Consider the following 25,675-nt stretch of genomic DNA (forward strand, 5'->3'; position numbering starts at 1 on the left):
CGCTCCCGCTGTTCGGTCCCAGCGCCTGCCAACCTAGCAGTTTGAAAGCACTCTTGGGTGCAAGTAGATAAATAGGGACCGCTTACCAGCGGGGAAGGTAAACGGTATTTCCGTGTGTGGCTCTGGCTCGCCAGAGCAGCTTCGTCACGCTGGCCACGTGACCCGGAAGTGTCTCCGGACAGCGCTGGCCCCCGGCCTCTTGAGTGAGATGGGCGCACAACCCTAGAGTCTGTCAAGACTGGCCCGTACGGGCAGGGGTACCTTTACCTTTACCTTTATTCCCCTCTCAGAGCTACAGTTTTCAGAGTGGTTTAACAATCAGTCGCTCTTCACAGGGAATTCTGAGAATTGTAGCTCTGGAGGGAGAAAGGGGCCTCCTTACAGCACCCTTAACTAACTACAGCTCCCAGAATTCTTTAGGGAAGCCATGACTACTTAACATGGTACTACTTAAATCATAATGCTTTAACTGTGGGTTGTGCGTGTGGCCTAGATTAGACCCACTCATATGAATGAACATGCCTAAGGTCCATTAATTTCAATGGCTCTGCACCACCCTATGTATTGTTATTTATTATTATTTTGTTGTTTCCTGCCTTGGGCTTCTTTGAGATGAGGGATAGGATAAAAATCTATTAAATAATAATAATTAGGCAAACAGGAATGCAATAAAACACCATGCAGGCTCTCAAGTTCCCTATAACTCTTCATCAGGCTAGATGTTAAGAAATGGGGGATAGAGAGAAATAATGGGGGGGGGGGTCTATTCATGTTTGTCAAGATATTTAAGCCTGCCTCTGCTAAGTTTTAAGGTGGAGTGTAGGAGGAGACAACAGATTTCCAGCTGTGGCACTTCAAAGTACTTGGAAGTTATTGCATGATTTTGATTAGCCTAATAAAAGTATTGGCTTTAATATGATCCATTTTCTTATGTGCCAACACGGATACCTTTGGCTTTTTTCAAAAGTGTGATTTATATATACTTTTTTAAAAAAATTGTTTTAAAAATCTATATTATTTTAATCAAACATACAACCAAGTAAATATTGTTATAGTATACTTCTGAATTTTCGATGAATGCTTCATTCGTGTGATACTTTATTTTACTAAGATATAACATTGATCACAGATACCTTCATGAGTGGCCAGGAACCTTCTGGTGTCAGTAAATGATAAAGGCTAGAGTGTGTGGTATTTAATCACAGCTACCTAAGTATTAGCACATATCAAGGAATAACACTATTCTGAACCGTAATGAGAGCACAATGCCATGTTTACTTTGTTAAAGTTGTTTTCTTGCCGATGACATGACATTAAAAAAATTTAGTTCTTCACTTGAGGATAAATAATTGTTTTATGTACATTCGAAGACCAATCTTATTTAAGTGATGTTCCCCAGTTTGTGATTTCTTGTGTAAATCTTCTGTGCATTCAAAGTTGACTGACATTCTTCTTAAATATTATCTTCACAGAAATGAAATAGTTCAGTTTATGACCATTAAGACAAATTCATGGAAAATAAGGCTATCAATGCCAACTAGCCATTACGGCTATACTCCACCTACATGGTTGGAGGTGGTAATACTTGAATACCAGTTGCTGGAAAACACAGAGGGGAGAATGCTCTTGTGTTTGGGTCCTGCTTGAAGGTTTTCCACATCTTCCTCTTGGCCACTGTGAGACCAGAATGCTGGACTAGATGGGCCATTGTCATCATAAGCTCATTTGTTAGAAAATCTATAGAAATTATTCACAAAGAGTGGCATGAACACAGCTCCAGCAAGCCCCCAACTCTTTGTTTAATGTGTGCATTCCAGATGTGTGAAGTTGCATGTCAGTTTTGCCATTGGCTTCAATTGAATACAGACTTCAAATTATCTTGGATAAGACAATTGAATCCTCTGCTTTCCAACTTCATGCTGAGTGGAACTATTCCCCCTCCCCTTCTCGTTGTTCAGATTTGCATGGTGCAAGATGGCATTGTTTGCTTCTCTTCTTTTAATCAAATGCTTTTGTCTCATGCTTTTGTTTCTGTCCAATGCAGGATGCTGACATGTTGGCAGGTGATGAGCAGGCCTGGAAAGAAGCCAAAGAAGCTATAAATAAAATGGGAGCTCCAAAGTCACAAGAAGGTATCCTTTCAATGCCAAAGGACTGGCCAACAGCAGATGGGTTTCCTTTTAAGGCAAGAACATATAAAAGCTGTCTTCTTCCTCGCTATTTCTAGAATATGGAAATGCTTCTTTCCTTAAAGATTGCCCTCAGTGCCTGTGTTAGAGTGGGCAATTGGATTTGGCTGGGGTGTCAGATTCAGCTCTTAACAGGTGGGTGGAGCCACCCACTTGTCAATCACTTCAACTCTTATAACATCAGGCCATTGAAATTTCAAGCTGGGGCTGCAAAGAAATATTGCTGCTCTGTACCTCCACAAATTCCTTTGTATTTGCAGCATGGATTTGGGCCAGGATCATAGAATCATAGAATCACAGAGTTGGAAGAGACCACAAGGGTCATCGAGTCCAACCCCCTGCCAAGCAGGAAACACCATCAGAGCACTCCTGACATATGGTTGTCAAGCCTCTGCTTAAAGACCTCCAAAGAAGGAGACTCCAAAAAATAGGGAGTGTACTTTGCAGGCAAAACTAGGCACTTTTAAAATTTGACACATTTTAAGAATATGGTACCAAATCCAAAAAAAGCCCCCCAAGTATTTTGCCTGCAGTTACTTCAGCTGCAGCTTCTGCACATGATGCTGTATTTGATGTCAGGCCTGGGAAAGTAGATGTAAACAGGCAGCCTGGTCCACTTCCTAGGTTTCACAGGCCTATTTCAGACCCTCCAAGTTTCTGATTTGATCCCAGAATGTCCTGCTTTTCCTTAGGATGTCCCTATTTTCATTGTAGAAATATTGGAGGGTATAGAGTTATCCAACCCCCCAAGCCATATGAAGGCAATCCTGTATAGGGAAGTTTTTCTTTATTAAAGTTTTATTATGGTTTCATATATGTTGGGAGCTGCCTAGAGTGCTGGGACAACCCAGTAAGATGTGTGGGGTATAAATAGTAAAATTATCTTTATAGAATAGGAGTTCCTTATTTTCATTGAAGAAATGTTGGAAGCTACTCTGTTTAAGTCCATGGGCTGAAGGTTCCCCACCAAATGCTCCATGTCTTTCTGTCTTTCAGTATCTAGTAAAAAACGTGTAGACAGTTGTAGCAAGGCTTCTGTTTGCACTACAAGCCACAAGATGACAGACACCAAACTTCCTTTTGTCTGTGTTGAATCTCTCAACATTCTGCTTCATGGGATGACTCCTGGTTCTAGAATTCTGAGAGAAGGAGAAAATACTGCAACCAGGGATTATCCCCTGAAACTAAATACAGGGAGATTTGTGACAGACAAGGGGAGATTTCTTCACACGCAGCGGAGTCAAAACAATTGAATTGGTTAGCAGAAAATGTAGTAGGGGACACCAACTTGGACAGTAATTTTTCATGAGCTTTTGTTTGAATGGCACGATGTTGATTAATCCTTAATCCAAATAAACGTCAGAATGGGAGCAGGCTCTTGTGACGTGCCAGACGTTACTAAAGACCAATGTCACTCGCCTCCCAGACACAAACATTTACCAGCTGAAAGTACTTGACTTTGCCATGGACGCCTGCATAAATCTTGGCCTTTTGGAAGAAGCCTTGCTTTATGGTCACAGGACTTTGGAGCCCTACAGGTAAAAGATAAAAATGCAGTCATTTATTGCAAGATTCGCTTTCAGCCCAGGAAAGAGCGTATGAACCAAGAATGTGGCTGCATCAATGTTACTATTTGTTAATTATTCTATGTGGTAGCATTAGGGGTAGGGCTGCCATACGTCCAGACATTACCAGGATTTCAAAGGCGTGGGGGGGGGGTTCTGAAAGGTGGTGCTTTGCTCTGGATCTTAGGCAAGTCAATTGAGAAACTCTGTTTTTTGGGGGGGGGGAATTGGGGGGGAAGCTCAAAAGCTTTGGGGTTTTCCATGGTGTTCTGGTTTTTACTTTTGGAAATATGGCAACCCTAATTAGGGGCAAAGAGTAGTCAGCTCAACTCAAACTTGTGCTCAAACATGTCAGCTGTTCTTCAGAAAAGGGGAACGTTCCAACCCATTGTTCCTCAGCTGAACCATTTTGAAAAAAATAGGTTTGCTTTTTCTGCCCTTGGTGATTCAGAATTGCAGATTGTTTGAGATGTACTGGTGCATTTGATCATTGTGTTTATGACACAAATGTTCCTGGAGGACTCTGGGGTGTTTTGCTTCAGATCCCCGTGTACTTTTCACAAACCTCTATATTCCCAGGTACATTTTTAGAGACAATATTTTTGGCAGTTCTTCAGCACCGTGTTCTTCCTTAACTCCTTATGGTACTTTCTGGTTTTAGCCTGGTGACTAATTAGTTTCGATTGATATGGTTTGATCAAAAGAAAAGCTTTCTCCTTTGAAACAGGTAGTAACTGTATAGTGTAGCAATGTGACCGGGATGATCAAAGGGGAAAATACAGCTTTGTACTCTTTTCCTCTGCATTTCTGTTCTTTGGTTCATCCAAATGCATTTTGGATTTGGTATCTTCAATTACCACCACTAGCATCATAGCCGTTTACCCTTATTTTCTCAAGGAAAGGCAGCCACTTCAATGGAGTTTTGCTATGTTGCTAGGAATAAGTAGTATTCAAATAGCAGGGCTGCAGCAGAGGTTAACAATAATTTAAAGTGCTTGTAAGGTTGGAGCAGCTCCATTTTCATTTTGATTGCATTACAGGGTAGAAGGTTACTAAGGCACCTTTGCCTGAATACTGAATTTTGAGACAGTGAACTTTAAAACAAATGCTAGCATAGCTGTTTCCTTTGGTTGCTTTTAGGTTTGCTGCCTGCGGCCATTTTTGAGAAGGGATGTAATGGTTCTCCCCTCTTTTCTCATGATGACCAGTCTTCTGTAAGTTTCTCCCTCTGGAATGAAGGAGAAAACATAAAAAAGTGCAAACAAAATTAAAACAAGTGAATTAGCTATGGAATTAGTTATTGCCACAATGGCAAAATATCAGATTATATTGGCCTTTATAGTAATTTCAGTGAAAGAGACTTGTCAGTGAGAGAAAAGGATCTTGCCTACTGGTCTTTCTTTCTTTCTTTCTTTCTTTCTTTTCAAAATGGCTTCCCTTCTTAATTTGAATTTTTTTATTTACTGCTTCTATTCAGCTATGCTTCTTTTACCCTTTAACCTGTCAATGTGGTGCTTCATACCAATGAAGCTACTTGTCTTTTCCAGGGAAAAGATTGCAGTAGAAAACAATTATAATTTTAGCAATCATTCGAATATCTCTTTCCCTGTTTGCTTAGTGGTGTGTGACATAGTTTCCGAGCTACTTATTACAGCCAAGTTGATTCTGCCGCTGCCGCCTCACCTTCCATCCACCACCAGCCTTATACACACAGACAGAGAGACACACAAACACACACAAACGACATGTTCTGTTAAAAAGTATTTGATGAAATGTTGCTGGTGTGGTAAAGCTGCTGGCCTCTCATGTACCTTGAAGACAGTTGCTCTTAGTCTCACCAGGTGCAAAAGCATTTCCCAAGAAGAGACATTTTCAGCCCGAGTTCTTTTTTTAGCTTCAAGCCATCACTACAAGCTTTGACGCACCTGACAAAAAATCTTCAGTTTCTCATTACAAGGAGTTGTGCCTGAAGCAGCAGGATATCAAATCTGAGCAAATCTGTTGGGGTGCATTGAATTTCTCCAGTTGAATCAATCTACTGCTTGACTGCTCCTGCAGTTCCATTACAGCTATCTATTTTCCTTTCCTCAACTCTGCGGCAAAAAAATATTCATATTCTTATCTGCAGGGAATCACCTGAAAAACAAGCCATCCATACAAATAGGAGGTGGTATGTCCACCTTTAAAAGGAACTGTTCTAAAACCATTTTAACTTCAAGGACTGTATTTGCTGTGTATGTTTCCATTATGCGATCAGCAGGGTTGACATCCACTGCTGTGTGCTAAGTGCAGTATTTGATCACATGTTTTCATTTGACCATCATGTGAAACCAGTCTGAGTATTTATCGAAGTGACATGTTTAGATATCCGGCAAACATATTTAATGGCTTCTTTTATGCTATAGGTTCACACTGTAGTGAACTAATTAACTGATGCTAAATATTTTTTGACCTCCAAAACGAAGGTTTTCTTTAGTGATTAAAAACAACCAGGATTCAACTTTAAAAGGAGCTTGGAGCAGGTTTAAAGAAGGCATTAGAGTCCAGAAGACAACAAGAAATGAAGTTTTTCAGGGGGTTGGACGAAATTACCCCTGGGGTCCCTTCCAACTCTACAATTCCTTCATTCTATGATTCTACACTGGTCCTCACTAAAGTCTGTCACTTGGCCACCTTAATTGGATCAGCCAGCATATGAGTAGTGGAAACTGAATGAAGTGAGAAGAACCTTTGTTTCTCTTGGTTTCTCAAGAAGTCGTCTTATATGCTGATATGTTTAAGATGTTGACTCTGTAGGGCTGTGTGCCTGTGTGTGCTATATTTGTTCATGTGCAACGAGTATATGTGTGCAGTCTGCAAGTGTGGTGAGTGAGTGTGTCCATGGCCCATTAGTTCAATAAATAAATATGGAATAAATTTGAGGCACACCTTTATGGTTGTTCACTGAGGGCCTGGCAATGGCAGTAGTTCTGCCTGAGATGACCCATTATTCCCAGCTATCCAGCTTCCTTAAAAAAAAAAAAAAAAGCTTGCCTTTGTAGAACCTGAGATATGAGACAAAATGTGCAGACACCATTCTTCTTCTTTTTTCATTTTGTGTGTGAGAGTAGTCTGCTCCCCCTTCCATGGATTTATTTTTACCCTTCTATGTCCCTGCCCCCCCCCCAAATACAGTGGTACCTCTGGTTACGAACTTAATTTGTTCCGGAGGGCCGTTCTTAATCTAAAAACATTCTTTTTCTTTTTTAAAAATTGATTTAATCATTTTTTTGATACAAACATTAACCAGACAACAAAATCCATAATAAACAATAATAATACAATCTGACAATTCAGATTTGAATACACTGATATATATCCATGACTTCACCTTTTTAAACAATATTTTCCTACCTCTCTCTCCGCCCCCTACTTCCCACCACTATCCGCTTAAATACTTATCGCTTAAATATTCGTTCTAGATTTCTTCATATTTATCTATTCTTATTTTGCGTTGACATACAATTCGTTCGTATGTAGCTAATCTGTCCATATTATCAATCTGTGTGCTCAATGGAATCTTTTTGCGGCTCTTCCAATTCATCAAAACAAGGTTTTTTTACTTCTAATACAGCACAGTACATCCATTTTTTTTGACCCCTTGAAATCTCCCATGTTTCCAGAATATAATTTAGAATTAAATTCAGTTCCCCTAAATAACAATTCCTTTTTATTACTCCTGTTATAAATATCCTCACCTTGCGCTAGAATGATCTTATCATCGGTCAGTTAATCAACATATGTACTAAGTTCGCATTTTTACTCCCACATCTCCAGCAGTTGTCTGCACTTGTTATTTTCTTCTGGTATAGTTTTGCTGGAGTCCAGTGGACTCTGAATATTATTTTCTGTTTAATAAATCTGAAACCATTCTTAACCTGAGGTACCACTTTAGCTAATGGGGCCTCCCGCTGCCGCTGGCACGCAATTTCTGTTCTCATCCTGGGGCAAAGTTGGCAACCCGGAGCAACTATTTCCGGGTTAGCGGAGTCTGTTTGTAACTCAAGGTGTTTGTAACCCGAGGTACCACTGTACTGTCAATGCTGTGCACAAGTTATCTGATTTGTGACGATTTCCCCCTCCTTTCAAACAAAAAACAAACAAACAAACAAATATCACAACGAAGAAAATAGAAGTGGTGTATATCACCACTAGAGGCTGCTAGTGTTTTGATGTTATTGTGAGCCAATGGGCAAGTGGGTTTTTGCTAGAATGTTCAAATTGGGGTATTAACAGAAATTACTGATAAAGCTACGAATAGAGATAAGAACATCTCCTTATGCAGGTTTGTAGATTTCACCAAAAATGTGCCCTTCTTTCTTTAGAACCGACTTTAAACAATTGATACGGTTTAGTTTACTTTCTGAACTTGCAGTTGAACATCCAGATTAAGTGGGATTTTTATATTTTAGAAATGTTGGTATGCTTACAAGAAACGACTCATTAGATAACCTTCCCAAGGGCTTTCTTTTGGTGGGGGGAGACAGCTGCACCCATTTGCCCAAGAATTACCTTGGGAATGACATTATGGAAGGGATGGTGAACTGTTTTCAGCCGGGGGGGGGGCACACGTTCTCTTGAGGGCAATGTTCTGAGGGCCCAAGCCCTCAGTGATAAGAATGGAGTGATAAGCCAAAGTGGGTGAAGCATTGCTGTGACTCTTAGGTTTGTATACTAGACTTTATTGCTGCCTTGCAAAAGTCAGAAGCTTCTACAAACATACTTCTTTCCACCCTCCATCCAGGCAAGCAAGCAGTATTACTACGGTTCAATGCAAAACAGTGTAAGAAGGGTGTGGAGCAGGGCTGGTGAGTGGTGTGGCCTGGGAAAGGGGGTGTGGCCTGGAGAGAGTCTCAAGGATAAGGCAGAGCAGAATGGAGGGCCACATTGGCCCCTGGTTCCTCATCCTTGCACTATATCACGATGCAGTGTCATTCCTATTCCAGGAATGTGGTCAGGCTGTTTAAAGCAGTTAAGCTTTCTCCAGAAGCAGTAACAAGACTTCGTTGCGGTTGTTGCTAAAAAGGAGAGAGAGAGAGAAATCCCTTGGCAGATCCTCCAAGTGTCTCTATTTTCCAGGGACAGCCCCAGATTTACAGAAGCCATTCTGCTTTCTTATTTGATCCCAGAATGTCCTACTTTTCCTTAGGACATCTTCATTTCCATCAGAGAAATGTTGGAGGGCATGGTAGGATGTCCCTATTTTCATCAGAGAAATGTTGAAGGGTATGGAGTTATCTGCCCCCCGAGCCATCTGAAGGCAGCCCTATATAGGAAAGTTTTGTAAATGTTTAATGTTTTATTATGTTTTTTTTATGTTGGAAGCCACACAGAGTGGCTGGGGCAACACAATCAGATGAGCTGGGTAAAAATACTAAAATTATTATTATGGAATAGAGCGTCCCTATTTTCATTGGAGAAATATCGGAAGGTATGCCTTTGTCATTTCTTGTGTTATTGAAAGGTAAGACAATAATTCTTAATATTTACCCAGCAGTAATTGTGACTAGAACTGTGGACCTTTTTGAGGGCCATTTAGTAAACAAACTCAGCATATTCGCCTTGTGGAAAACACCCACATCAAACATCAATCTTTATCCTGTACGTTCATGCAATGACAAAGAAATAATAAGCAAAGGAAGTCGTTTCAAGCAAATCATGAAAGAGATAGAGAAGAGGTAGGAAAATATCTCCTATTTGAGGGTTTGCAGAACGGCTTTCTTATTTATAGTCTGCAGGGAGCACCCACCTATCATTAAACGTGAGACTGAGTGCTGGGCCGTCAGCGGTGAGAGAAAGAGGAAGAAAGCTGTAGGAGCTCACAATTTATTGCAGTGAAAAATAAAAGTAAAAAATGCTGCTTCTGAGAGAACGCACTTTGATTCTGCCGAAACAGATTCAGAACCCAGGTGAATGCAAAATTTATGTCTTGCTGTCCCTGAAGGTGCTGATCTCTTTGAGGCTGGGGATAGATCCTGCCAGTTCCTCAGCTCAGTGGAAGGGCACATGCTTAGCATGCTTAAAATCCCAATTTCAATCCCTGGTATCTCTATTTATAAGGATTTTGGTTCACAGGGCTGGGGAAAACCTCTGTCAGGCAGATTTGCTGCCAGTCAGAATGGATAATACCTGGCTAGATGGCAGCTTCATATGTTCATTTGCGAATGAAAATTGGCTTGCAATCTATGTTTTGATGGTCTTTTCCTCCCCTTTGTCCCGTCTACCATTTTGGAATGAAGCCACAACCTGAACCTCACATGCAATTTAGGAATAACTCCTGCAATGTCAGTCTAGTTTATCATCACCACCACCATCACCATTATGGGCACATGTGTGTGTTTTAAGTGAATAGACGTAATCTGATTCCTTCCTCTTGGCAAAAGGTTCCATAGAAATACCTTTCGTAAAATATCAAACAAATAATGAAATAATCAAGAAGGTCTTACTGCAGTTTGGACCTCTAAATTTTCAATTGGGGTTTAAATTGTGTTTTGCGTCAGTCTTTAAATTTATTTGCTATAGTTATTATAGATTTATGTTGTATTATAATGTGGTGGTGGTGCTGCTGCTGCTGCCTTTGAAGACGATTCTGAAACTTCAACTGGTCCAAAATGCAGTGGCCAGATTACTGGCCAAGGTTCCATGTGGAGCTTACATAACCTCTGTTTGAAAACAGCTGCAGTGGTTGCCAGTTTGTTTCCAAGCCCAAGTATTAGTGTTCAAAGCGCTAAACCAGGGGTTGGCAAGGTTTACCTTGCCTGGGCCAGTTCACTTCAGCATAGATCCCTCTGTGGTCCAGACTGCACGTGCGCATGAGCACATGTGGCTGTGATTTTCGGCGTCTGAGTATGCACAGACATGATTTTCAGCACCGCAGAAGTGAGTCCCTGTGCCGTGCTGCGCCGGTTTAGCGCAGCGCGCGGGGACTCGCCAAGTGGGCGGCTCGGTTCAGGGGCAGCTCATGGGCCAGTTAAACGACCCCCTTGGCCGCTTGTGGCCCATGGGCCTTAGGTTGCCTACCCCTGCTCTAAACAACTTTGGCCTCATATATCTGAAGGAGCATCTCCATCCCTACATAGCTTCTCAGGCATTTAGTTCTGCACAGGGTAGTTCTCTTGGTAGTTCTATCACCTTCGGAAGTGCAGGGAATAATGGACCAGGAGGGGGTTTTCTCTGTGGCAAGTCCCTAAAGCTGGCAGTTTCCTTCACAGAGAGGTGCATCCATCATGTTCACTGAACAGCTTTCACCAAATGTTGAATGCACACCTCTTTACCCTCACCTTTGACAGTTAGGGTACTTTGTTTTGTGGTACCCATCTCTTCTGCCACTGTTGTGCTCCATTGGGAACAGTTTTATTTGTTTTACAGCTGTAACTTCTTTCATCTGTAATTATAATTATATATCATACTCTTGTAAGCTGTCCTGGGAGCTGTGAAGGGTGGGTGAGAAATCTAATAAAGAAATAGGTATATAAGAAGCTGGCAGCAGGTTTCAGGCCAGGGGCCATTCCCCAACTCCCAGTGTACTTTAAGAAGGTTGTGATTCATGACCATATAATTGGGATTGTTTCATATCAGATTCAGCATCCGTTGTTTGTCTAGTAAGCTATATCTCACTATGTAAAAAATGGTTAATAGACTCTAAGCTACCTAAGCACACAACTGCATCCATTCATAGCTTTTGAAAGCCCACACATCTTTGTTTCTTTTGTGGTTGATTCCTGTTCAATTGCAGTCTAGATTTAGACTTTCAATTACTTAAAGAAAGGAGTGTGCTCTCTCATTACAAAATGCTAAATAATAATTTATATATAAAGGTTCTACCCTAAACGCTGCCACGACTGAAAACACTTGCTAAAGAGCAGTATCAGCTTTCCCCAGCTGTGTTGTACACATTTTGAAGGACTTGGCAGCTGGCTGCCTTAGATTGGGGGAAAATTAAAGAATAATAAATGAAAACTCAATATTGCCACCAGTCGTGTCATGAATACCTTTCAGTAGTAACTTAAAGGTGTCCCTGAAAGTGATACACAACATGTGCTTAGTGTACTTTAAAGTTGGCTGGCATTTCAGACGTCTGCTGTAAATGGATAGAAACGAGAGCCCATAGCAAAGCACTTGATTTTGTTCAACTTACACATTTCTAAAGAACATTTATATGTCGAAAAGGTTAGTACTATGTTTGTTTTCCTTCCTGAGGATGTATGAAACTACATCCTGCAGCAAGCGCAATCTGGTATTCTTGCAAGGGTTTAAGGAACATCTACCAAGCTTTGGCTTATCGGGGAAGATGAATAGCTTCTGGAGCAAACAGGAAATCACAATTCCTGGGTGAGGAGAAAACCAGACATATAGAAGAATGTCACATACAGAAGTGAGATAATCAAGAACCATTCAGTGTCTTTGGAGTTGTGCAATCAATTCTAGGGTTGTACAGAAACATTGCTAAGATGCGAGAAAAACCAGGAAAGAAGCATGGTTTCCAAACTTTCTATCTTAGTACACAAGAGTATAGAAAATTAGCAGGACGAACTTGAAATCTTAATACAGTAAGGCAGATATGATTTGATAGGCATTACTGAAATCTGGATTGGAGGGAGGAGGAATAACATTATATCTAAAGGATGGGCACCCAACCGCGGAAATCCATTAATCTGAACATGGAAGGTTGCTTGAGAACTTATGAATAAAAATAAGAATAGGATTGTAGATTAAACATGGGAAAGAATGGCCTGATGTGCTTAACAGTGGAATAGGCTGCTTTGGGAAATTGTAGTGTATATGGGGATTTTTTGTTACATGTATTTTTTTGAAACTGAAAAATAAAGAAGTTACGAAAAGGGATACCAAAGTTGTGAATTTTGGGCTTCACTGGGTGGTTGGGTTAGATTTTTAGATTTTAAGCACCTTCCAACTTTGTGATTCTAAGATTTTCAATAGGATTATTCTGTATCAAAACTTTATGGATTCATGTGTATAATCAATGATTTAGAGACCATCTAAAGTAATAATAAAAATGATTACAACAAAAATAATGCATTACACAATATTTTAAATTATTCTGAAATATGTTTAATTTCATATCTATCAGTTCCAATGGAAAAAATTGTTTGTTTGTTTTTAAAGACTTATTTTTCATGTTTGGTCACACTATGACTGTGAAATACTACTGTGCTGTGCTGCTGCCTGTTATCTAAACCCTGAAACCTTCCAACTTTCATGCCATTTCCCAGGAGATTTCATGAAAGGTCACAGAGTCAGGGGCATGGCTGACTAACATAGGTATATTCAATGTATGAGTTGCTGGCTCATGTCAAGAAACAGAGATAGGTTATCACAGGGAACTCGTTTTATAGTTGCCCACTATATTTATCTAGAAGCCTCTGCTTTGTTCAAAATAGTTTTAAAAACCTACGCCAGTACTACCAATTTGGCATTTTAGAATGGAAAGCATGTGATACCCCTTAGGAAGATAATATGCTGCCTACATACCTACTTATCTCTTGCTTTCTGTCTGGACTCTGGACACAACTAGTCTGCAAATTGTCTCTCTGCCATGCCTGCCTTCTAAGGAGCACTCTCAGTTTGGACAAATATCAAGTGGGGAATAGCAGTTTTTAAAACTGTGAGCTTATTGCACAAGCCAATAGGCTCTCTCTTTCTCTTTGTCCCCACCCTCACTTTCATATACCAGCAGACAGAGCTGAGGACAAACATCTGCCCCAGTGTGCTTTTAATATTGGCTTAAGTTGGATGGTGTTTCTAAAAACTCCATGGCACATTGCAGAAAAGGGTCCTATAGGAAATTCAGGGTTATCGTGCTGCTTGGCATGCTTGTTCATTTCCTTTTATTTACTGACCAATGTGTGACTACTCGTTGGAGTTAGAAATTCTTAAGTGATATGTGATAAACCGAGTAGGAGAGAGATCCTCAATCCAGTGATAACCAGGGAGCAAGTTGGTTTCTGTCTGGTACATCTTAATACACCAGTCCAGTGGTAGAACATTTGCTTTGCAGGAGAAGGTCCCAGGCATAATCCCCAGCATCTTCAGCTAGGGTGACACTTGGTGGACCCATGGCCTGACTTGGTATTAGGCAGCTTTCCATGTTCCTACCAGCCATCGTCCTTTCTGCTGGACAGGGGTCTACTGCCATCATTGGTAGCCTCAGGGCATCTATAATACACTCTGCATTTGTCTGCTAATGAAGACTGCTCAGAAGCTGCAGTTAGTGAAGAATATATGAGCCCACAGTACATGCATTGTAAAAAAAGAGGGAAAAGACTAAATCTCCCAGTATTTCTATCCACTGCACAGTTGAGTGTCATACTTTTAAAACAGATTCTTCGGATCAAAATTAATTAGGACGCAAACAATGTATTTGGTGACCTCCATGTTTCTCCTATCATTGTATTTTTAGACCCATTAGTCATCCTTTGGCAAAATATCAGTGGGCCGTGTTTAAGCAAGATTTACAAAAGCTACTTAGCTTCCTGGGATCATGGCGGCCCTGGTGACAGCTATGGCTTATACAGAGATACCTTAGTCTGATACTGAAGCAAAGCTGAGGCATTGTTTTCAGTACAATAACATTACCCGGACTTGTGATTAAGTGCTTACCGAGTTCCATTTCCTTATAAGAACATGTGTAAGAACCAAAGAATGTATACCTCAAGTGAACTAAGCATTAATCTGTCAGCGGCCTAAGTGTGTTTAGGATAGGGCAATGGAAATATGCAAAAGGGTGACACAGTGTATGTTTGCTGGGAAGCAATTAAGAGCAGATGGGAGCTGTAAGGCAGACTGATTCATGAAAGTGCTTAGCATACATCTCTTTCATTAGCTGCATCTTGACATAAACATGGGACTTATGATTGTGGATCCCCCCCCCATCCAAAAAAGCCAAAGTTGTTACAGTTTTAGAAAAGCATTAAATATACATTTAAACATGTGTTTCCCCCTTTTAGGGTATGTTATTATTTCCTGGATATAGAAAACCTATATGAAGCATAGACTTTTCATGAAATGCTATTTCTGACCTGGGGTTCTTCCATATTTTTGCAGGGCAGTCTCATGATCTCACCATCAAACATTTGCCCGTGTGCCTTTTCTTATTGTTTCTTTCACCTTTTCTCAGACATCCAAAATTCCACCTTTTTTAGAAGCATTGACCATAGCACTTTCTTATAAGATGCAGGTGGCCCTTGTGCTGCTCTTCTGTCTTTCTGAAGATGTGGGGTGTTGACACATTCAGTGAGATTTGGGGAGGTTGAGCCCTGTCACCACACCTTTTTACTTTCCTATCTCAGTGCTCCTTCATTTTCCTTACCTTTTTTTAAAAAAAATAAAAAATCATGGGCTCTCTTGTAAAAGCACACACACACAATTTTTAATCGCTGCTAATGTGCTTGTATTAAAAATAAGAATAATAATTTATACTATCTCAATTATGGAAGTAAAAGAAGCCAAAGAGTTGAGTTTTCCAGCAGAAGTTGGACAACGCAGGACTCAGTCTTTCATAAACATTATTATTGTCTTGGCATTCTTCTCCTGCCCCCAATCCCAGTTCACTTTTGACTGGTGAGTTCATGTATGTTTAAGATGATCATGCACACCTTGCCCAATCTAGTCCTGCTGTCATTGAATCTCAAAATGAACAGTAAGACTCATCGGTTCCAAGTTTGCATTTATATACCACCTTGTCCTCTAATGAGCTCAAGGCGGTGTGCATGATTCTCCCCTCCCCCATTTTACTCTTGCAACAGGTAGTTTAGGCTGAGTGGCAGCGACTGGCCAAAGGTCACCCAGTGAGCTTTGTGCTTCATTGCCTTTTCAAACCCTGGTCTCCGAGGTCCAGCACTCTAATCATTGCACCAAACTTGCTCAGCACAGTCACATAAATAATCAGTGTTGTCGTAACATAAGTAATATTACATTAATATATCCCTCCAAAATGATTGTTGTGAAACTTAGGCCTTGACTCCTCTTTATGGGTGTTAATGTGGAAAACCTGTCTCTGGAAATTTAGCTTGCTGAATTATGCACCCCTTTTTAACGCGTTTGTTTTTCATGGTGCTAATGCAATGAAGTGAAATTACACAAATTAAAACAAAAAACGCCAATGAAATGAAATTCTGTAAAAGCAAGAGAACCTCAGTAGACAGGTTTGTCATATTATCCTCCAGCATAAGCTCAGCAATGTACCCTGTCACTGATCTGTAGTATTACTTTGACACTTAAATTATTGAGTCAGTGTTAACAATGGGGCCTTTTCCTCCAAGTCAACTATTATACATTTACTGCTCTGATCATGATTGTGAAGCATCCTATCAGGAACATGTTCTAGGCATAAAGGAAAAAATAGAAATTGTAAATATCTTTCCTTATCTGCAAAGACTGGCAAAAGTGCAGAAAACATGTGGTGGTGTGAAATGAGAATGCATGAATAATTAAGCATCTTTTATGACTGCCCAAACATAGTATTTTTCTCCTCTTCAAAGGCATTCTGTGCACTCTAGGAGGCTTTTAGAACTTAAAATCCTCTGACAAATGGCAGTCCTTGGAAGTCTGATATATCATATTTTTGTCTGTTTCTGATACATATATAAGGCAGTAAATTAGGCCAAGGCACACCATAATGAGCGCTTCAGTGATGGCACAAGTGTGTTTGGCTAGCATCTTCCCTGTATCATTCCAGGAAACCTGCCTCCTCTTAAGCCATCACCTGTGAACAGGTCTGGTAGACAGTCTCTTTAGTTGATGAGTTTTCTCATAATGTGCAGACATTGTCCCATGCATGTGGCTGCATATGGTTCCATGGGCACTCCTGCGTTTGTCTAGGTGACCTTTTGGCAGGTATTTCCCTCTTTCCCCTTGTCTTCTTTTGAGCAGATCCTATCCCAAAATTGTTTTAAACATGTTATTTAACATACTCTGCCAAACAAGGCCGTGTTTCCCCCTTGCTTGAATCTAAGCAGCTAGCAATATGCTCCCAGGAGACCAGTTTCTCTTCTTTGCATTTAATTTTGCCTTTTGTAAGCCACGGGGTTCCCAAAAGTATCATCCATAACCATTCCAGCATATGCAAACATTGGCCACAAATTTGTACCATATGGGGACTTTTGCGAACAGTAGCACCTAATATATATATATATAAGGCCATAGGGCTTAAAATGCAATGCTCGCTTCAGCTCTGCTCTTTCCTTAATGGCCCATAATGCTTGGTAACAGAGAGCCATCCCTCATGAAACTGAAGGCAAGTAATACCATGGCTGGGCTTTATGCCCTGGGGCGTTATGATTTCCCATATTCAGCACACGGCATAACTCACTGAGAAGACCACCAGTCCTCCTCCATATATTGCCTTTAAATACCCTACTTTCTCACATTTTGTAGTCACCAATAGTATTATTCATTATTTCTACCAGCACAAGAACCATTTTGCATATGGTTCTTCGGGTTAAGTACTTATTTCATTCTGGAGGTCTGTTCTTAACCTGAAACTGTTGTTAACCTGAAGCACCACTTTAGCTAATGGGGCCTGCTGCTGCTGCTGCGCTGCCGGAGCACGATTTCTGTTCTCATCCTGAAGCAAAGTTCTTAACCTGAGGTACTATTTCTGGGTTAGCGGAGTCTGTAACCTGAAGCGTATGTAACCTGAAGCGTATGTAACCCAAGGTACCACTGTACTTGTTTGCATTATCTGGTATGCCATGCATACCTTAACCCTTTGGATTCATTTTTGTGCATAGCAGAACAAAAAGGACTCATCCCTTTTATTAGGAGTGCCTGCAAGAATCGTAAATGAAATTAAGGATCAATTCAAGCAGTATGCTCCTCCTTTTAGAGCCCGTCACTATGAGATGCTTAGATGTCACCGAGAATGCTGGTCAATAATCAGACTGTTCAGGGTTGGAGTTAACTCTTTATTAGCAAAAATATGATCTCCACAGACCTGGTGGAGTGCCAGGCCTAATGAGCACAGCAGCTCATTCCCAGTGGTCTTTCTCCATGAAATCAGGTGCTGAGACTGAAAGTCCCCACCTCCCCACAGCCGTCCCCTCCTCTCCAGAGCTTTTTTCAAGCAATTGGAGACTGTGCCTGCATGCAGCCTGTTACTGCTCCACCCGTTTCAGCCCTATTCTGGTTCTGGGAGTCAGAGGGGTAGGGGAGCTGGTCACAGCAGGAGGGGGAGACATCCCTGACTCTTCACTTGCATGACTCATCTCTGCCTCTTGACCTTCCTCCCACTCGCCACTTTCAACTTCTGATTCTTTATTTCTCTCTTCCACGGACTCTCCCAGCTCACTAAGCCCTGTTATCCCTTCAGCTTCTGACACCTCCTCTTCCCAGTCTTATCCCTCTGACAACTCATCATCATCCCACCTGGGAGCCTTCTTCCCTTGGTGGGTCCTCAGTTGGTTCCTCCCACCATTTCTCTGCATCCAGCTAGTCCATGACATTAGAATATCTTTTGTTTCTGGCACTGAAAAACACTGAAGAGCTTGTTTAAGTGCCAATGACTGACATAATTGTACCATGCGAAATACAGAGCATTGTAGGGTTGTTAGCATCCTGCTTCCTTAGTGAGATAGAGAAAACGTATCTGCACAATTGTTCCAATCTAATATCTTGTTATTCTAATGGTGCATTTGTTTGCAAAAATTATTCCAACAAAGAGTAATGTTTAAAACTATCCATGTATGGCTACAGCTACTATTCATTTAGTTTTCCAAAAAGGAACAGCTGCGAAACTAGCACAGAATGACACCGCAATGATTATATCCCAGAGAAACAAACCAGAGAACAAGCCTGAGTCACTTAAGCAGGAAATCCACTAACCTTGCAGCATATTTCTTTATGCACTAACCTTGCAGGATGTGTTTGCTTCTTACCTGAGCACTGTGACTGAACTTGAGAATTCAGCATTGCGATTGTTAATGTGTCTCTGAACTTGCAACCTTTTACATAAGATTTTGGATTTTCTAGACTTCTACCCCTCCACCCTTTTTAATTTGAGTACAAGCAGAAGGTAAAACATACTCAAGGCATCCATTATTACTTTCCACAATTTGCTGGAAAAGGCAGAAGCTATTAAAAACTGAAGGCATGCATATCTCATGCTATTCAGCTAACTGGTAATTAAAGAACAATTAAATTTTTCATGGTGTAGATTATGACTGTTTTTCAAAGCCATTAGAAGCTGCAGCTCCCTGAGAGCTGGGCTGCTAAGACAGAGATGTTTATTGCTACAGCTTTCATTAAATGCACTGATTAATGGTATCTGAAAACAAAGTGGCTTTTTGTATGTCCGTACTGTTTAAGAACATACAACTGTGGGTGTAGCATTTCCAGCAGGGTGACTGGACAGGTTTTTTTGGGATGAACAAACATTGTACTATTCAGTTGAAGACCTGCACCAAATGCTGCAGCTATTCAACCTCTTGTGTAGGGGTAAGGAATAATTTTGGCCCAATAGGCTAGATCTTTATTCCCCACCCCCATGGGCCATCTGTGACAGCTGAGTGTGGCCACTCATCTATCAGTCATCTGAAGTCATAATGATATCAGGTGATTGGCAATCTCATCCCCCTGTCAAGGTTGACCAATAGTTGTGGTGGGAAATAGAGACTAACCAGGACTGAACTCCCCACTTGTTAACTGAGGGGGCAGGAGGTTCTATCCTGCTTTTTTGTAAGGATCAGCTGCACCCATTGAACCCACCTATCAGTGTGATGTCACCTGATTGACAGGTGGATATAGTTTAACAAAAATGGCCCCACAGACCAAAATAGAACTAGCACTGGCCTGCGAGCTGGAGATTTCCTACCTCTTGTTCTAGGGCTACAAAAGGCACAAACAGCTGAGTAACGCTCTATTATTTCAAAGAAGCAGTGACTGCTAGAAGGATCATCAAGGGAACTTTCTTTAGCAGATTTCAGGCACTAGTTGGATTTTCTTGATTCCTAAACAACTCAAGGCTGGAATTAGACATGGGATATCTGTGTGTGCCATTGAAAACAGAACACACACACACACACACACACATTTCTGTCGTCATCATCCCCTAAAACTATGTAATGCAAAGCATGGGATGTCACTATCTGAATCATACTTATAACTGTTGACACAAAGAGACAACAGACAAAACAAAATGATGGGAGAAGGAATAGGACTGCCCAAGCAGGTTTGTGCTGAAGCAGAACCTGGAAAGGATTGGGTTCTGGGGCAGAGCACAAGAAGAAGGGTTTCAGGACCATGGGCAGCAGTTTTGTTGCTTAGAGCAGGAAGGAGCAAGTTGTCTCAGTACTGAATTGTTGCAATTACCAAAGCTTCGTAGTCTGGCTTGAAAAAATCTAGACTGAAGCTTGGATAACCTGCCTTCTTCTTTGAGAGAAACCAGCTACAATTAGCTACTGGTATTAATGATGCTAAAAAGTTGGTTCACAAGATGTTAAAATTGACAGTGCAAGCATATGCTAAAGAAGTAGACCAGTAACTCATTTTTACTCCTTTTGTCATGTGATAGGAAAGCAAAATATAAGCTTTACTGCCTGCCCACCAGTCCAATTGTTATATTTGCTTATTTTTAATTGTTCTAGGTATCCTTGTAATTTTACATATTTAGCAGATAAGAAGCATGATCTTGGACTCCTTATATGATGCATGAAGTAAGAGTTGCATGTGCTGAATCCCATAAAACATTTGCAAGCCATCTATGTGTTGGAATGGCAACTGATTAAACCTTAAAAAACGACAACATTTTTTTTGCATCCACCAGCTGTTTCAATCTTTATCTTGTGATACCTGTATGCTTCATAGTCTCTATTACTCTTCTTTAAAACTGCTTAAGGAGCAAGCAGTAAAATCTGTTTAGATGAATAAATCAGATAGTACAATTTTTTAAAAAAAATGCTTTCTTTCTCGTGCATTCTACAATGCAAGGATATGCATAAAAAGTGGCTGCTAATATCAGGGTTAGGATTGTGAGCCAAGGCATTGTGGTTAGATTGCTGATATCAATCAGATGGCTGAACACTTTCCAGGAACCTTCCAGCACTGAGGCATGCATCATCTGCTGTCCTGGTTTTCATTCAAATCTTTTAACTCTTGCAGCCATTCTAGTGACAAGCATCCCTACAGCAGTGGCTGAAGGGGATCGGTATGGTATGCATGAGCATACCGTTTTTCTGCTTTGCTGCCCTGTGCTGTTTGTGTGTGAGGTTCAAGATTAAATTGGAGAAAAATCTCTGATCAGAAACTGAACATTTTCCCAGCCTCACTCTGTCAAGCTGCACATGCTGAACAGCAGGGGGGATGCAGTAAAGGAGGCAAAGGATGAGCTGGAAGCAACAAAATAGGGAGGGCGAGGATATAAAGGAAAAGGGAGCTTTATATGGGGGAGTGAGAGCAAAATATACTCTCAGTAGAGATAATAGGAGAGGCAGAGGGAGGGAGGGGCAGATATCAGCAGCTCACAAGTGGCAAAAGCTGGAATGCCAAGAAATTTGGGAGGCTGGCATGGTTAAAACTAACCAGCTACATGCGATCCCAGTTTGTATAGCAGCAGACAACAAAGAACACAGGAAGTTTCCCAGGTAAAAGACAGTATCTTTCCTCCTATAGGACACCTCCATCCTCACATATGGAAGCACACCATGAGGTCTCAACAATCTGTGTTTTCCCTGCAATGATCCTTTTCAACCCCTTGGAGGATCAGAGCATATGTACCTTGAGGGACTGGCACATCCTCAAAATTATAGGTAAAGGTAAAGGTACCCCTGCCCATATGGGCCAGTCTTGACAGACTCTAGGGTTGCGCGCCCATCTCACTCAAAGAGGCCGGGGACCAGCGCTGTCTGAAGACACTTCCGGGTCACGTGGCCAGCGTGACATCGCTGCTTTGGCGAGCCAGAGCCGCACACGGAAACGCCGTTTACCTTCCCGCTAGTAAGCGGTCCTTATTTATCTACTTGCTCCCAGGGGTGCTTTCGAACTGCTAGGTTGGCAGGCGCTGGGACTGAACAGCGGGAGCGCACCCCACCGCGGGGATTCGAACTGCCGACCTTTCGATCGGCAAGCCCTAGGCACTGAGGCTTTAACCCACAGCGCCACCCGCGTCCCCTCCTCAAAATTGGAGCCACCTAAATGAGTCTAAAACAGCTCTGGGATGAGAATATGGGAGTGCTAAAAGAGCCTGTGCCATACAGTTCATTGAGGGGGCATAAATTAATATCAGTGCTGTTTTTTTGTAAAGGTTATTTAAAGGTAGTGTTGAAAATAAAAGAGATCATTATATAGCACGGTAATACTAATATCAGCAGTCGGTCTCATAAACAGTTGGGCTTTACAGTTATAGACGTTTTGATTGGAAGTTGTTTGCCACCTATCCATTAACAGACCAAAATATTTGTTAGCCAATATACACATGCTCAGCTGAGACATGGGTTTCCCTGTAAATAACTGTAACCGTGCTATGTTTTGTCGCCTTTTGAATTATTGCAAAGTTTTCGCATGTGTCAGGGCTGGCTCCGGGTCCCAGCTCACCAAGGACCAACGCTAGCCGATAGTACAGTATCAAAGTCTTTATTGAAGAATAGTCTCCATTTACAAGTCTCAGCGTCCCAGCCCTACGTCTGGACTTTAGACCGGCGAAGCTCTGTCTGGATCTCCACCCCCTGTGCACCAGTTCAAGACTCTAATCTTACTCCACCTCTTCCTTCTCTCTCTCTTCCTCTGGGCCTTACTACCCCCCGGGGTCTCATTCCTCCTGGACTCTTCCGACGCAGAGCTTGACCCCTCTGACTCCTCCCCCTCTCTTCGGCGGGCTTTAGGACCTGGCTCCCTACCCGGGCTGCCCACCTTGCCGCCCTCCTGTACATTTGAACTTGGCGCGCGCGCGCGTTTTACTTTCCGGATGACCGTTTCCTCGCTCCCTGACGAGGGTGTGGCCACTCCTGCCTCACGTTCTCCCTCTGCCTGCGCGCTCCCTGATCCCGATGCCTTGGACTCCTCCCCCCTACTGCACTCTGGGGGGGACGCTGGTCCGGATTTCCAGCTGCTACTCTCTGAGTCCCCTCTGGCCCCTTCTTCCCGAGGTGTCCCCCTGGGCACTCCCCTTGCCCTGACCATGGGGGCCCCTTTCTGTGAATCCTCCGAGTCACTGGAGAGACTCAGAGACCTTGGACTACTGTCGCCGCTGACATTTCCTTCCGACTCCTCCCCCTCGCTCTCTGTTTCTTCCCTCTCCAGTGACTCTGCTCCTGAACCCCTGACATCCATCCCCCCCTCGAAGCCCCCCCTTCCCCCCTCCCCTTCCTCCGGCGGGGGTGCTGGGTGCTCCGTCGTTGTGGGGGTGAATGGTGGATACAGTTCGTCCCCCGTGGCGTGCATCCAGTTAGAGAAATCCGGCTCGTCCTCCATGTCTTCGCCGACCTCGTTCTCCTCTGCTTCCATCTCCGTGCCGCCATGCTCGAACCCAACGTCCTCCCCCATCACGTCCATGTCCCTCTCACCCTCGTTCCCCTCTGGGTCCGTTGCCTGCCAAGGGCCCCTCAGCCACCTCTCCTCTCCTCGATTGTCCCACCAAAACGAGCGGTCTGAGGCAAACCCCGAGGGCGAGCCCTCCGGTGAACGTGTGTCTAATGCTGGTTCTTCGTCCGAGGTGAATCCCTGGAACGTGCTGGTAGAAAGCGTGGGTGTGAAAAGCCAGTCGTCGAAATACTCGGCTGGCATGGGCCTGTGTGGGAACAAGGCATGAAACTCCTCTTTGAGGAGAGGCTCGTCCAGGGCATAGTCCGGCACCCAACTGTTGGCGCTGGCCGGGGTACCTTCCCTTGCGAGAAAATATTCTACTCCCTCTTCCCCCCATCTCGAGTCCAAAATCTCTGTGACCTGGTTGATGGGTTCCCTTCTTGGCGACTCCCTCCTTGGGGGGATCTCCTTATACTGGTCTGGTGCCGTGCCCTGCGCCTGAAATCGGTGAGGTGCTTTGTAGGGCGTGAGCACCGACCTATGGAATACTGGGTGCATTCTGGATCCTTCCGGAAGTGTCAACCGGAAGGCCACCGGATTGATCTGTGCCTCAACTAGGTAAGGTCCTAGCTGCTTATGTCCGAGTTTCTTCTTAGCTAAGGATCTGGTCGGCACTGCGTGGGCCGCTAACCACACCCAGTCTCCCACCTGTATGTCTTCACCAACCCTCCTGTGCTTGTCAGCCTGCAGTTTGTATGCGTGCTTTGCCAGCTCTAACTGCCTCCTAAGCTGCTCGTGGACTTCCTGCAATTCCGCCGCCAAGACTTCCGCTGCCTGTGGCTCCCCCTCCCCCAGTCTCTCTAATCCCGGGAAGGTTCTGGGATGCCTCCCGTTGTTGGCGAAGAACGGCGTCACCCCTGTGGACACGTGCTTCGTGTTGTTGTAAGCGAACTCAGCGAGCGGCAGGTAGTCCACCCATGTCGCCGGCTGTTGATTTGCGTAGCATCTCAGGTACTGCTGCATGACGGCGTTGACGCGTTCCGCTTGTCCATTGGTCTGCGGGTGTCTCGCCGACGCTAGGTTGATCTTGACGTTCAGGAAACCCATCAGCTTCTGCCAGAAGCTCGAAATGAACTGGCGCCCCCTGTCGGACAAGATAGACCGTGGCAGTCCATGCACTCTGAAGACGTGGTCTATGAACAGTTTGGCGGTCTGTTCTGCCGTGGCCACCTTCGCGCACGGAATGAAGTGGGCCATTTTAGTGAACATGTCCACCACCACTAGCACTGCCGTTTTACCCCTTGAGCTGGGTAAATCCGTGACAAAGTCCAGGGCCACCCTCTCCCACGGTTCGCTCGGAGTCTGCAGCGGTTCGAGCAGTCCCGCCGGAGGTTTGTGCACTGACTTGGCCCTTTGGCAGGTGTCGCACCTCGAGACGTACTCCGCGACTTCCCCCCGCATCTTGGGCCACCAAAAATCTCTGGCAACGAGTTCTGCCGTCTTCTCCTTGCCAAAGTGCCCGGCGGTGGGTGCGTCGTGTAACTGCTGCAGTACTTTCGCCCGGAGGTCGTCTCCCGGTACGTAGAGGGCCCCTCTGCGGATGAGCAATCCGTCTCGTACTTGGAACTCGTCGTCCTTCACCGTGCCCTTGTGCACCTCCTCCATCTTGGCTTGTGCAAAGGGGTCCCTCTGCAGTGCTCGACGGACCGCCTCCAAGTCCACGGTTGCTGCAGCGCACGCCCACGCTTTCGGAGCGAAAATGTGCTTGGCCGCTGCTGGTGCCGCCTCTTCGAGGTATTGCGGCTTCCTGGACAGTGCATCCGCCATGATGTTGTTGTCGCCTGGGATGTATTCTATCCTGAAGTCGAAATCCGCGAAAAATTCCGCCCATCTGATGTGCCGCTGGTTTAGGAATCTTGCCGTGCGCCAGTACTCCAGGTTCTTATGATCCGTGCGGACCTGCACGGTGTGCTTGGCCCCGACGAGGAAGTGTCGCCACGCCTTGAATGCTGCATGAATGGCCAGCAACTCCCTGTCCCAGATGGTGTAGTTTTGCTCCGACTTGCTGAGCTTCCTAGAGTAGAAGGCACACGGTCTCCAGTCCCCATGCGGGTCCTCCTGCAACAGTACGGCGCCCACGGCTCTGTCTGAGGCGTCTGTTTCAACCCTCATCGGTTTGCTGGGATTCACATGCAGTAGCTGCCCTTCGGACGAGAAGAGACGCTTAAGGTTCTGAAAGGACTGCTCCGCTTGCTCCGTCCAGATGAACTTCTTCTTCTTAGAGCTGAGCGTGTCAGTAATGGCCGCCGTCTGCATCGCGAACCCCTTGATGAACTTGCGGTAAAAGTTGGCGAACCCCACAAACCGCTGGACCTCCTTCCGATTGCGCGGGCTCTTCCAGTCCAACAC

At 43.5% G+C, this 25,675-nt stretch overlaps 1 protein-coding gene across 2 annotated transcripts in view; it reads left to right on the forward strand.

Annotated features, from left to right (window-relative positions):
- Positions 1-25,675, forward strand: part of SMYD3 (SET and MYND domain containing 3) — a 333,084-nt gene that overhangs the window by 288,277 nt on the left and 19,132 nt on the right. For both annotated transcript variants that reach the window (XM_083432247.1, XM_083432246.1), the window contains 2 exons: positions 2,045-2,132; positions 3,553-3,727. In XM_083432247.1, the coding sequence (XP_083288373.1) occupies positions 2,045-2,132; positions 3,553-3,727 (263 nt within the window). The remainder of the gene's footprint in view (positions 1-2,044; positions 2,133-3,552; positions 3,728-25,675) is intronic.

Source organism: Podarcis tiliguerta, assembly GCF_965153285.1.
Source record: "Podarcis tiliguerta genome assembly, chromosome: 3".
In the NCBI taxonomy this organism is placed as follows: Eukaryota; Metazoa; Chordata; class Lepidosauria; order Squamata; family Lacertidae; genus Podarcis; species Podarcis tiliguerta.